The 14,303-nt window shown below is 40.9% G+C and overlaps 1 protein-coding gene across 1 annotated transcript in view; it reads left to right on the forward strand.

Moving 5' to 3' along the window:
- Positions 1–14,303, forward strand: part of CDH13 (cadherin 13) — a 270,252-nt gene that overhangs the window by 217,135 nt on the left and 38,814 nt on the right. The window contains exons 7-8 of the mRNA XM_057383002.1: positions 5,528–5,710; positions 6,735–6,988. Of these exons, the coding sequence (XP_057238985.1) occupies positions 5,528–5,710; positions 6,735–6,988 (437 nt within the window). The remainder of the gene's footprint in view (positions 1–5,527; positions 5,711–6,734; positions 6,989–14,303) is intronic.

Genomic DNA, 14,303 nt, shown 5'->3' on the forward strand with positions numbered 1-14,303 from the left:
ACAATGTAGAGCCTACGAGCCAGCATTCTGGCAGTAAGACAATGACAATAATAAAGCCTGTTTAGGTGACTCACAGCTATAATTTCTGCTTTGCATCTCGTTTACACCATAAAATCCTTGTCATGCCATGATAATGCTTTATATTTATCCAGCCTCTTTCATCTAAATGGCTTTCCAAGTGCTTCATGTGTTGCTTGGTGTGCAGCTTACACCAACTTAATCCATTATTTTAATATGGATATTTCTGCAGTGCAATGCAGCCGCTGTTTGTGTCCACACAGCAAAGCCATAAAAGCAAAAACCTTCCAAATCTGTAGAGGAGATCAGGGAGATATAAAACTGAGTTTCCATTCTCCTCAACCACACCATTTTCCATTAAATTGCTGCCATGAGGGGTTTGGTATAAACTGGTTTTGTTCAGGTGAGTTTTGCAGCAGCAGGGCAGCACTCTGGGCCCTCGGGATGGAAGGGAAGGTGCAGAATAATCAGCACCACATTGCTCAGTGCACAGAATTGTGTTAAATATTTCCTCCTGGTGCTTSCCCTGCCTGTGAACTCTGAGCTCCGGTGATTTGGATTATCTTTCTCCAAACTGGGCTTTGGGTCCCACTCAATTCCACCAGAAACACTCCTTACTGATATTTCTGAGAGTCTCATTCCTGATTGATCGAGAACAATCCTTTGTGATCACTCTGAAAATTCATTTGTACTTGGAGACGTTCCAGGTACAGAGATATGGAAAATAGGGAAAATATGTTGTTTCCTTAGCAAATCAACCCTGGGAGCCCAGGTGCACATGTGCTGAAYGACAGCATGCAAAGGAAAAGACACAAAGAGCAAACAGGTTCTACAAGCCTGTCATCATATTCTCAAGAAATCAGACAGAAAAAATATGGTCACAAAGGCAGTGGGCTTCAAGGGAGGGAGATAATTGCAATAATACAATTTCTCTGTGGAGTTTCTAACAGAGACGTATGAATTAATACATCCCATTATTTTCCCTCTTTTATGATATATAGAGGAGGAAACAAACACACGACAGCAGCAGAGAATACTTTCCATCAGAATATCACCYTGGTAAATGCAAACTGACACAGAGTTTTAATTTGTTTGTTCCTGATTGGGAATCACAGAGAGCAGAATTTTAATGAGCCACAGGGTAGTGATCACCAAGCCCAGGCACGTTTATCTTGCTTTGTGTTTGCTGCTCRTGGCAGCTCCTCAGTTTGGGTGTCAGTGCCCCTTTGAGACACTTTTTGGTGGCTTCATAAAAGTGTTGTTTCTTCCTCACGCTGCTGCTGGGCAGGAGACATCCAGGTAATTCTGACTCAGTTAAGTTCATCTCTCCATCTGCTCTGAGAAGTCAGTAAATAGAATTTAATTTACTACAGAAGCTTTAAACGAGGCTGTGAGAGARGAATGTGATTTCCATGAGCTCTGGGTACCATTTCCAGCCACGTCTGACAGCGACACGGGGTCAGTGCCTGGATTCTCAGGTGATCACRTTTTGCAAAGTGATCTTTTCATGAAGCTGCCCTGTGGTGGGAACCTGACAAGACTATTTTTTCTTGGGGAAATCGTTCTGTCGGTGTGAGCTGCCACTGCAATGTCCCGTCAGTTCAGTGCAGAGCTCTGTGTGGATGGGATTTGGCCCAGGGTTTCATCCTGGCTCCAGCAGGAAACAGCCACTAAATTGAGCTTACAAGATCCAGGGAAGGGAGGAGCAGCTTGGCTACTCAACTGAGGCTCTCCTCTGCTCAGAGCTGTATTTGAGCACAGTCATTCTGAACATTTCTGGTCTCCCTGCCATCCCTTCCCGACTCCTGTGCTGCTCATTTTCACCCTGCAGGACCTCCATGCCCCATGGAACCACACTGGAGATCTCTCACAAAAATTCCATGATCTCTCACAAAAATCCCATGATCTCTCACAAAAATCCCAGTGTCCTTATCCACTGCCCATCACCCCATCCTGATGGCAAACACTGACATTTGGTTACATTTTCAAGTCTATTTGTGCACCCTCACAAGACTCGCACTCTTCATCTGCATCCATCACYACATTTCCTCAAAATGTTTCAGTTCCCCTTTAACTGCTGTTCTCTCAGTTTTCCTTCTTAGTTTCTCTCAGTCCATTTTCTGGGTATTTTGCCATAAGATTTTGAATACAGAGAAACAGGAACTGGATTTTTTTGTGCCCTGTCTTTTCAAAACTTTGAAAATGACAGAATTACTGAAATCTCCGGGCATGATAAGCATGATAAAGGACAGCATGGCCCCTCCCAGAGCAGGGTAACCTCACATTTCAAACACTCAGAAGTGGTAAATGCTCACAGCTCCTTCCAGCCAAACCCACTCCAGCCCAGGGTATTCGCCTTCTCAGTTATTAGTGTGGAAATGGGTCCAAATGATAGCAGTTTAAATAAAGTACTGAACTCATCTACTTTATTCTTAATTTATAGCGGTGCTTAGGGGATGTGCAGATATTTAAAATKAGTAAAATCAATTAACTTGTGATCCAATTATTTGTGTTAACCACTGTGGGGTTTGATTTTAGAGCTCCGGTTGAGACTTTCCCAGTTAAGCACTGTGCTTTGARAGTGTAAACCTTTCACTGTGAAATACGAGGAACCTGTGGTTATCTTTTCTCTTTCCAAATCTAATTCCTATTTTTGCYCTCTCATGGTTTTTAAATTCTCTTTTTACTTTTGTTTTTGAAAGAGACTCGGTGTAAGTGTAACAGATTTTTCTGAATGTTGGGAAGTCTATTCCTTGTATAAAAATGACTGAACAGGCAAAAGAGTTCACCTTCTAGATAATAAACACTATATTTTCTGGGCCATGCTATTTCACAGTAGATACATGTCTTTTGCAATCACAAATCTGTGATTTATTACACTTTTCACATTRTAAGTTTAGAGTAGACCTCTGTGACAACTTCTGTGGTCTGTTCGTTCTGCTTTTCCATCCGTCTTGAACAGATTTTACTCCGATGTTCCAGAGACCTTCCAATATCTGTGTTTGCATGGTTATTTCCAAAATGTTCAGGATGCTGGGGCTGAGGGCACCACTGTGTTCAGAATTATTTGGCTTGGCACAGCCTTTCCCTGTGGATGTTGGCATTTCCTTGACCCGCAGGAGTCGGCAGCTCAGCGGTGCTGTGCCCCCAGCAGGTCCCTGTGCCCTTTCCCTCTGCAGCTCAAGTTCCTGAGAGCTCTCCCTAAACAAGGAGAAAACAGGGATGCAGAAAAAAAAACAGCCCCACTGAGATATCCTTGAATTAGATCTCCTCAACCTGACATTCCAGATTTTTGGAACTATCTAGCACATTATGTCAACCTTTTCCATCRCAGTCTGGCACTGGTGGGATAAACATAACAAAATTTATCTCCCAGGCTACACAATTATAAACCTGAATAAAACATCCATATCTTTTAATATTTTACCCTAACAGGTCTTACAGTTCCCAAGGTGAACCAGGGAGTATTGAACACTTAATTGAATCAGACTGGAGGATTAAGGAAAAGATTTTTCCAAAGGATCAATATGAATTAGGAGCAGATTCCCAGTCAAATTTAAGGATTGGGTGATTAAGTATTGGGCTCCTTGAAGTCTGGTCACCTTTTGATGCAGCTGAATGGGAGTTTTTGGGACTGAGCACTTGTGGGGAAAAATTCTGACCCTTATGGTTCTGATAYCTCATATTATGAGACAATATGAAATTATATAATAATATCAATTGGGCTAATTGGTTATTTTTTATTAGAATAAGAAGTATCAAAGAATGTTTTACAGTGACAGCATTTGGCTGAGCTGGAAGGAACACAATCCTGGGAATCATTCTTCTGTTATTTTCAAGATTCTTAATAGAGTTTTCCTTTTCATTTGTTTCAAAGCAAGTGAAAATATTGTTATATTATCATTTAGAGTTAATTAAACTGCAAATGAGCCTAATGAACTGTCTGAAACAAAGCTCAATCACAACCTGTTACATATCAACTATTAAAATCAAAAGAATCGTTAAATTCTTTGTTAGATATACCAAAGAAGAATGAAATAGCCAGCCATTAATGTCATCCTTTTATGAAATCAGGTTTGAGGCTGGAAAGTTTGAACTGAATGCCTACACTCAAATTATACAAAAAAAATTGAAAAAGGGGTTGGAAAGATAAATCAAATCTGTCAGAAAAAAAAAGAAGAAAAACAAAGATAACTGAACACAGGGGAAGACACAGCTATCTTTTCTGTATTTTCATACAAGGAAATCCACTTTACCCATTATTTGCCCAGRCTGGGAAATCTATCTATCTATCAATAAAACACCATTTTCTGCAGTCAGTATTTTCACAAACTCTTCTGCAGTGTTATGACTCCTCGTGTTCTGCAAGGCAGAGGAAAAGACATTTAAAGACATTTAAAAACATTCAGTTTATTCAGGTCTTGAAGCCACTTGGTTGACTCTTGYCCTTGAACGATGCATTGCCACCGACAGCGCAGCTTTTAAGCAAAACCTACTCGTGTCATTAAAGTTTGTAATTTTGGACTTTTGAAGGCTTAATCCCCAGAAACGCTAAGATTTCCTAATGATCCATAATGGCAGTGCTGATGTTCAGCACTTCTCAGGATTAGGTCTGTTATCAGCCTGGTTTCTCCCACCTGTAAAGCAGGTATTATCTTATCACTCTCATATACAGTGCTTTTAGCACGTCAGCCCCGAGTGCTTGGAAGGTGAGGAGTGTTATTAAGTCTGACCCTTACAAGCTTTTCCRATGGTTTGCTTAATGTTTTTTCTGCATAAATAAGAGTGATGGAGAATAAACTCCAATTTTCTTACAGGTCTTGGCTAGTCAAATCACATAGCAACGCATTTCACAAGGTCATAAAAAATTCTTCTGCTGCAAAAAGAAAGCAACACTGATTTTTAGTTATGCAGACAAAGTGGTAGCATGAGGTCTGATTATTTTTGAGAGGAAGCTTTCAAAAAAATGCTCTGGGAATGATTTTTATGACACTTGCTCTGTGTCTTGATAACGATGCAGTGAAATATGAATGTGGGTAGGGTAATTTATGTACAAACAATGAAATGCAAAACTGGATTGTTTGTACATGAAAGTACATTTGGAGGCAAAGCAGTCTTTAGAAGTCAGGTTCCTCTTCCCTCAGCTCGGAGTGCAGTTCCCTTGCTGGGAATATGTGCACTCATGAAGCGCTGCAGGTATTTTCATGCTTCACTTTCCAGCAATATGAGCCGGAATGTCTTCTTGTGATCAGAGTCTTCCACAGCTCCATTCCCATCACATCTCTGCTTATCTGCCATCTATTAAAGTGGAGAGCAGCTGAAATGTGCTACCTCATCTTTCACAAGTGAGAATGCATTATTTACAGCCCATAACATTCTGTTTCGGTCAAGGATCCCATCTTCCTCCTGTTGGRCTAAATAATTAATGCTGCCTTGGATATTCCACGTGTGTATGTGTGAGTGGTCATTAAGTGGAAATAGCAATGATTTTCTCTGTGCTTTTTCCTAGTTCCAGGCCACAGTGAAGGAGGGGGTCACAGGTGTAATAGTGAACTTGACGGTGGGTGACAGGGATGACCCGGCCACCGGGGCGTGGAGAGCTGTCTACTCCATCATTAACGGGAACCCGGGGCAGAGCTTCGAGATCCACACCAACCCCCAGACTAACGAGGGAATGCTCTCTGTTGTCAAGGTAAGAGCTGCTCCCTGCTGCCCTGCTCTAAGGTTCATCCCCTGGGTTCACTGTGCAGGAGAAGGCACAGCATAAGTTGGAATAACTTACCCCAAGATATAAAGTTGGCTGCCAGCCCTTGTCCAAATGACTCCTTTAACCCCTTCTTCTGTCACAGGAACATTATTTTTTACAGTCACAAAATCTGCCTGTTCCTAGCTGTATTGCCATTGTGCTGAAATAACAGCCAGTTTTGCAGGAAGGATCACAGTTAATAGTGAGACTTTATGAAAAGTTTTCTTTGTGGCTGAAGGTGCAATTAGAAGCACAATTCAATACAGCCTTGAATTAGAATTCAAGAACCTCATTTTGTTCTCACTTAGAGAACAAATGCAAATAGCAGGGAAGTAAGGGGCATGGATTCAGACTGAATCCCCATTTCTAGAGTGGATTGGTCCCACATTTCTAAACTCTCATAGGAATATTTATTGGCTGTCTTTGTATGAAGACAATCCTATGTCTCAAACTTAAAAAATAAATTAAAAAAAAAAAAAAAAGAAAGAAAATAGCCCTGTTTGCTGCCTGTACCAGAATTCTCTCTGTTTGGCTTCAGAAGAGACATTTTCARTTCTTCAGACAAGTGCCTGTATTTCCATGGCAGCGCCTTTGATTTCAAAACAGAAGCTGAGACGGCAGCTTGTGTTATTGTCATGAGTATCTACCAAGTGTGACTCATTTGTTTGTTAAATACATACTACATATAAATAAATATGTGTGTATGAGAATTGAATTATCTCTATGAGATACTGCAAAAAAGGGATGGAAAAAAGAGGGAYGTCTCCATGATTTTTATAAGTCCGTAATGTTCATTATCTTCAATKCCCTTTACTGATGGTGTCTAACCCCAAACTCTGACCTTGTTCAAGGTGCAGGGAATGCTGTTGTSCCTTTCTGGCAAATTCTGCCTTCTGCAATATTGCAGTGAGCTAAAGGAAAACGTGTTAAGCACTTTTTGCACTCTGCCTTCCGATTTTGTCCTTTTCAGCCTTTAGACTATGAGATCTCAGCCTTCCACACGCTGCTGATCAAAGTGGAAAACGAGGACCCGCTGATCCCAGACATCGCCTACGGCCCCAGCTCCACYGCCACCGTGCAGATCACCGTGGAGGACGTCAACGAGGGGCCGGTTTTCCACCCCAACCCCATGGCAGTGACCAAGCAGGAGAACATCCCCGTGGGCAGCGTGGTGCTGACGCTGAACGCCACCGACCCGGACACTTTGCAGCACCAGACCATCAGGTGAGAGCGGCGCCTTCTCGTTTTYATCCATCACAAAGTGAGAATAAATGCTTTTTGTGCCCAAGAGTTTGCCTGCCAGTGCAGAATTACTTTAAAGTTTTTTGGCTCTACGCAGTGAGAAGTTAAAATTTGTATTTTTTCTTTCAATAAGAGATTCAGTTTGTTTTAAAGACAGGGCTGTGTTAGACAGGGAACAATGGTTTCCCACACTATGGGATCCCACAGCAGAATAATCAAGTGCCACAAGAAATAGATTCGGCTTTGCACAGTTCCAAAATTACTTTTAACCTGCTTGCTTATTCCTCTTCTTTCATAAGAGCCAATAAAAATGTGTAAAAGTTGAAAATGTATATTAACAATTCAATTGTTTTACATAGGGTTTAAATGATTTTATGATCGTTTATAATGTTGTTCAGTGAAATAATGACCATCCATCCACTTTCAAGAGCTGAGAAAATATTTCCCAGTGGAAGACTGAAGCTAAAAGAAGCTAAGACTTGCAGATAAATGAAACTAAATTATTATTTCTGAGCTATAATAATATAATCCCACACATGTGCTGTGTCACAAGGAGCAATCCTGGGTATTGTGTGGTGTCATCATCTTTTATTCTGATCCACCTGGTTTGGTCTTTTGGCTTTAGGTTCCATGAAAAATGAAAAATCAACCACTTTGTTCTCTAAGACTAAATTGGCTTTCCAGACAGCTTTTCTCAGCATTTGAGAATTACAGGTTAGGCACTACCACTAAAACCTACAGCTGTGTTTAATTTTTCATTTCTCCTCCTGAGTATCATTTCCCCAGGTCTCAGTGTGTATAAAAGGGTATAAACACCTTGTGAGAAGGGCTTCAAAGCTGCAGCTGAACAATGGCTCTGTCAATCCATACCACAGGCAGAGATTTCTCTGCTATCACAGGGTTATTTAGCAGTGATTGTGCAGTTCTTAAAGGTTTGACACGTGCACTGTCCTACGAAAAAAAATAGCTGCTGATCTTGAAGATGTTCTCTGCTGGTAGCAAGTGTCGGTGAAAAGATCACGGCAAAGGGCTTGGATTGGAATGATGAGGAGGTGAATTTATCCAGGGGAATGTGCTCATCTCCAGGGAAAGAGGAAAAAGTCAAGGCAGGTAATTAAAAGTTTCAATCCTCTGCATCACCTCAAAGATAACGTTGTTAATAACATGGATRGTTCCATTTTTCTCCTTTGACTTCTACCACAGAAATATCGGTTTATCTGAAGGATGGTTCTTAACTCATCATTCCCCTTGACTTCTAAATGGATTTATTCATAGAGTCATTTCTTATTCTTAAGTTTAGCTTTTGGTCCAAAGATTCCTTAATGCCATTCACAAAAATTTATGTCCGTGGATGGAATTTCTGTTGCTTGGCAGGCAGAGCCAAATGACCCTCAGCAGCATTAGTCAGAATCTGGCTTGTGCAGGGAGCAGGTATTTATCTCCTTTGGGTTTTGGACTGAGTTTAAGAAACACAGTTATTGAAGTTCTCCATATTTTATGTATTTTCATGGGAGACAGGAAAACTAACGTTCATTAACAGCCAATTTCGTGAAGCTAAAAGAGAAAAGCCATGAAAATGTAAGGATTTTGTTACCRAAACCAACAATCCAGGAACCTGAAATTTTCCTCCTGACCTACAGATTTTGCTGATTTTCTTCAAACTACATAGATCCTGAATTTAAAGGGCACCCAGTGACTCACTGAGCACTCTTCAATTAGCTTTAAGGGTGGAGTGTAACCAGTCAAGGAACATGAAAATGTTTTGCAGTTCACCAYATCTCACAGCTGGCTGGCTGCCAAGGAACCCTCCAATCTTGGCTATAACCAACTCATAATCTAAACAGAATTTTCCCAGAAGTTTTATTGCATAGCCAAACATGAAAAGATTATAGCCAAAAGCAAGATTTTTTGTCTTTTACRTGCAGAAAAGAAGAGCAGATTTAAGTTAGACTGAGCTGGGAATGAGGAATGATCATATTAAAAACTATGGAAATGGAAGTGGCTGCATAAGTTAGAAGAAAATGGTTCAAATGTAATGGAAATCTGGGAAATGGTGGAATGCATCAGGAAAGGCTAATTTGACTACCTGTCAGTMCCATTGCTAAAATAACAGGAAAACATAAACCAGCATTTTTGAAAGATATTTTAATACTGACAGGTWTTGAAACACCTGGGCACCAGCAGTGAAAAAGGCAGATGTAGTACAAGAACAGCATCTGCAATTAAAGGCAGGGTCAAATTATCTGTATGAAGGCCAAAACCACTCACTGCTTGGGGTCTGGCTGAAATGTTTACCCCAAATTCCTACGGCAGGTGAGTGTTTTGAGTTTGGGCCAACATCCAGAACTTTTACAGAGCACAGGCACCAAACTTTGTGATTCTCAGACTGTGCTGCTGTAATTGTTCCATCAGCTCTTACCATGACTGTGTGGTAAAACAAAGGCCAAGCAGGGACAGCACAGACTGCTAAATGAGATATTAAATGAGATATTAATGACCATGAGCCAGCAATATTTTGTCTGCAAGGAACAGTGGATGTCAGATTTGTGCTGTGTGAACTGTGTACATCACCCCAAACAAAGCATAAATCGGTTCAAAATGGGCAGACCAGCAGAGATTTAGTAAGTTTGGTGGGCTTTGGGTTTTTTTTCACCTTATTGCAGCTGAGCTATATCTAACTGCTGGGTTATTTTTAGTTAATTTTCTGTAGAGAACTTGTAGAAGATGCTGCTGATTATTTGTAATCAGGAAATTTAGTTGCTCTACTAGATATAACATGATAAATGCATTTCAAGAGCCACAAAAAAGAGCAAAGAAGCCATTTTTGCCATTGTCTGCAACTAGATTGAATTTATTCTTTGAACAATGCCGATCTGAATCAGATTCAAATTACTTATCTCTGAAAAACGTGGCTTACTTTGGAAAATTTCCTAAAGACAGCTGTACTTTTGAAGCAATTTTCCTTCTTATTCTTCWGCTTGAAGTGTTTTTGCAGGCTGAGGAAGAATTTCATTTCAAAGCTCAAACAAGCTGGCAAAAATGTGTTCCAGTAGAAAAAAAAATAAATCACAGACCTTGGGCCGTGGCCATTTTTCTGCACAAGACTGGCAGAACTTGCACAGTGTCAGTTCTTCCCCAATCCACCAACATTAACATTCCAGAGGAACTCGAGGTGGAGGTGGGAACATCATTCTGGAAATAAGAGGTGGAAAACAGTGTTTGTTCCACTCTCATTGCTCCCAGAAAGAAAAAAAAATCCAGTTCAAGCTGGGTCACATTTCTCAGATTCATTAACCTTTCTTTTTTCTTTTTTTTTCTTTTTTTTTTTCTTTTTTTTTCTTTTTAAGCCTTTAAATCTTGCTACAGTTTCCTGTTTTGCTAGAATTTAAAAAAATGAAACAAATCCATCAGGCCCCATTTTAATTATAACCCAACAATTTATTAATAGAACAGTAATGAAGTTTCTGAAATTTGATTTCTTAATCAGGGATCATTGTTATTTTTGTGCCAGATTTGAGAGTTTAATTTTGGGTACTTCTTCCCAGCCTCTGAAATTTTAATCAGAAGTTTCAAGTGTACATGTCAATGAGAAGTTAAAGGCCAAATTTAATAACATTTTCTACCTTGGGAAATTAAAAKAAGAACCTCACTCAGAAATCCATTATTAACAGTAGATCTTAATTAAACACAGTTATGGTTCTCAAAATTTGTCTGCGTGAAGAGATTGGTTTCAGTATTTTTCCCTTTTTTGGGATTCAACAAGTCCAGAATATTCAATAGTTAGACTTATAACTGTGTGTAAATAAGTTGTTTACTGCAGTGTATTTGTAATTTTTAATTAAAGCAGTGTTGTTTTCTGGTTTCGTGGCTTATCACGGCAATATATTTTTATTACCTACTGTGCTCTTGGATTTTAAATTATTTATGTAAACATATTGTTTCAGTTTTTATTCTCAGTTAGCAGTGTGACTCGATGCTTCAGAAATATCTTCACAAGGAAAGTTTATGATAGCTCTAAAGCGTATCTAATTCATTAAGTAGAATTAAAATGCAGCATTTGAAGCTGGAGAACTTAGAACCCAAACTGCATCGAGTTTCATGGGMACATGAAAGGCTGCTGGAAAAATCTGAAGCTCTGTATGTAAATCAGGAATATATTTGTGTGTAATATTTATATCTGCACTGAATCAAGCTGCTCCATGTGGCTCCTGGAAGCACAGGGATGTTGTTTCCCAGCTCTGCTAGTCTGGAAARGGGAGCAAAGTCATTTATTGTTGTCAGCATCTCCAAAGAGCAGCTCCTGGTCAGTCTGGAAGGGGGGATAGACTCTGTTTCTCTTGATATAAATTGGTTTTTCTGTGCTGCAAACAAAGTGTTAATGAGGCTTCATCCTGGAGCATCAGGGCAGGGGGATGAGGAGGCTGAACCCAACTGAAGTAAAAGTGATGGTGTTTGTTGGCTGCCTCGAAGCGGGCTGGTGTGAGTCTCTTCTGCCAAATTTTGGGTGAAAGGATGAGAGGAAATGGCCTCAGGTTTCCCAGGGGAGGTTCAGGTTGAATACTGGGAAAAGTCTGCCCAAGAAGAGAGGTGAGGTATGGGGATAATCTGCTCAGGGAGGTGGTGGAGACACATTCTGGAAGGGTTCAAGAGATGGCAGTGTAGGGGTTGGTTCTTGGGTGTTGGATCTCCACGATCTCTTCCAGCCTTGATGATTCTGGGCAGGATTTGTCCTTTCTCCAAGAGCCAGGGGAGAGTGGACTGGCTGGCTGTTGGCTTTGGGAATGGGAATTTTTACTGCTGGGATRTGTTTTGCTTTAGGTTAGATCGTCCTGACTTTGGGGTTGGTGCCTGTGGGGTGGGTGGAGATCAGTGGAAATGTTCCAGATTCTAAGCAGTGGCAAACACGATCTGTATACTCTGTCCAAATAAAATAAAAGTTTGCCTAAAATTCTGTGAGATAGTACTGAAACCACTCTGAGTGAAATTCATGGTTAAGTGAGTTTCTCCCAAATCTCAGAATGGCTGAGAAAAGGAGAATTCACTGAAAAAATCAAGTTTTGCTTCTGTTCCTTTTCTCAGCTGCCAATCCCCACCCTTCCACAAAACAAACGTACAAACTTGAATTACAAAGACAACTCCAAAATCCTTTTTCACATCTTGCCAGGATTCTTTCAGAGATCCTGAACCCCTTCTGAACAAGGATGAGGCTTCACATCCCATTGCTCACAACCACTTAGGGGATCAATTTTGCATACTTTGTTGCACATCAAGCCTCCTTAAAGCACTTTTGTTGCCGGTGGAGGTCAATAAAGTTGTTTTTTTTTTTGGCTGCACTGCAATCACTTCCAGAAGTGCTACATAATGAGAGGGGGATAGGAGGACTTAAAGAGCRACTGCTTAGGAAGGAACGCACTTAGTCATGGTTAAATATGTCTCCTAGAGTCTGAAGGACTTGTCTTTGATTCCTACCAACAGGAGATTTGTTTTCCTTGTGCAGACAGAAGAATAGCTCCATTGTTATAAATGAATGGCTGAGCCATGCTCTCAGCATGCAGCACCAGAGTTTTTCACTGTGAGTTATACCCAGGAGCATCTCGAGCTGGCTCTGCAGTTTTATTTATGGCCTGCCTGAACCCAGCCACTGGGAATTTGTAGTGCATCTCTGGATCTGAAGTTGCTGTGTGTTGGGCAGTGTACATTGTTTTTCTGTTTCTTTCTCTTTTTTAAGTTAGATGGAAAAGGCAGAGGCAGACGGAATATGCTTGAAGCAAAAAAAAAAAAAAAAAAACAACTTTTTTCACTTCTGTCTTTGTAAAATGGGAAACACAGAAACATCAACTGTATAGAGCTGCAGGTGTTGGGGTATCCAGCAAGCAATGCCAGAAAAAGAGATTTAATCAACTCTGAAAKAGTGAACTTGGGCAATTCCCTCGTGCTGCAGAACCTCCACCTGTAATTGCAGGTTCTCAGTGCTCAGCCATTGGCTCAAGAGAATTCTGCACAGCAGTTTTCTTACTGAAACTGTTCCTTGAAGGGGTTAATGCTGTCTGAGTAGGTAATTAATGCTGTGCTTGTATTTGACCATCATCAAACTAATATCTAAAGGGAAAAAATAGTAAAAAACATGTGGGGTTGCTGGGATTTTTTTGGTCAGTGTTTGCACAAACTGACTTCCACTTTTTATTTACTGAGCAAAGTAAATGACCCCTCTTTCCCCACACAGCAAATTCTTTAGGCCTACAACAATAAGGGAAAGAAGCAAAATTTTTCCTGGGATGGTGCTGTACCTCCTTTATTCTCCTGTCATAGCCACAACCACATTGMTGTAACTCTAGAAGGGTGGAAATGGCTCAAGAGTCAAATCAGCCCCTTTTCCTGTGCAGAAGATGATTTGTATCTGCCCAGCACTGTCTGGATATATCACCAAGGTTGAAATAACGTGCAGGAAGCAGCTGGCTAAAAAAAAAAATAAAAAATTCTCAGGTGGGAGTTACTGAGATGAGACAGAAGAGAACAAATGACTGGAACTAAATCCCACTGCTGAGAGAATTGAAACATCTGCCAAAGCTGGAATCCAGGCCCTAAAAACTGTGGACAGCAGCTGATGCTGACCAGGCAGGACAGGCAGTTCCATCTCTGTTGGCTCCACTGGCTGAGCTGCAGAGTGACAGGATGAGCTTTGTGGGCTGATGGTGTCACTGCTTCCCAAACTCTGCCCTCTGTTCCTCGCAGGCATTCCCTGGTGTTTCCATTCCCCACCAGCCCTTGAGCCCCTCTCTGCTGGCTCCAGGATCCCTGGCATCAGTGAGTTATCCTCTCACAGTGAGGGATGCCCCAGAATCCCCCCTGACTTTTCTTTTTGCTCTCTTTTTTACTGATATTCTCTGCCTCTATGTTGGGGCAGAAGTTTGACCTATTCCTTATGTATTTCTGCTCTTGTGTATCTTCATTTTCAGTGCTTGAAACCAATCCCAGCTCACCAGTTGGGGCTATCTTTCAGTTTTTGCCTTGCTGGGAGGTGAGGGATCTCCCAAACTTGGCTTTTCTATGCTAACATCTTACCTTGTCTGAATTTTTGGGTCTTCCTGGCAGCTGGCAAGGTTTGGGAGAAGGATTAATGCACACAAACGATTTTGTACAGCACCTGTTTACTCCCTGCCATCACTGAGTTTTCCTCTCACAGTGAGGGACATCCCAAAATCTCCCCTGATGTTTCTTTTTGCTCTCTTTTTACTGATATTCTGTGTTTCTATGTTGAGGCAAAAGTTTGACCTCTTCTTTATTTCTTTCTGCTCTT

The sequence above is a fragment of the Malurus melanocephalus genome, unplaced genomic scaffold (genome assembly GCF_030028575.1).
Source record: "Malurus melanocephalus ecotype Western Australia unplaced genomic scaffold, MMel_1.1 scaffold_600, whole genome shotgun sequence".
NCBI classification, from domain to species: Eukaryota; Metazoa; Chordata; class Aves; order Passeriformes; family Maluridae; genus Malurus; species Malurus melanocephalus.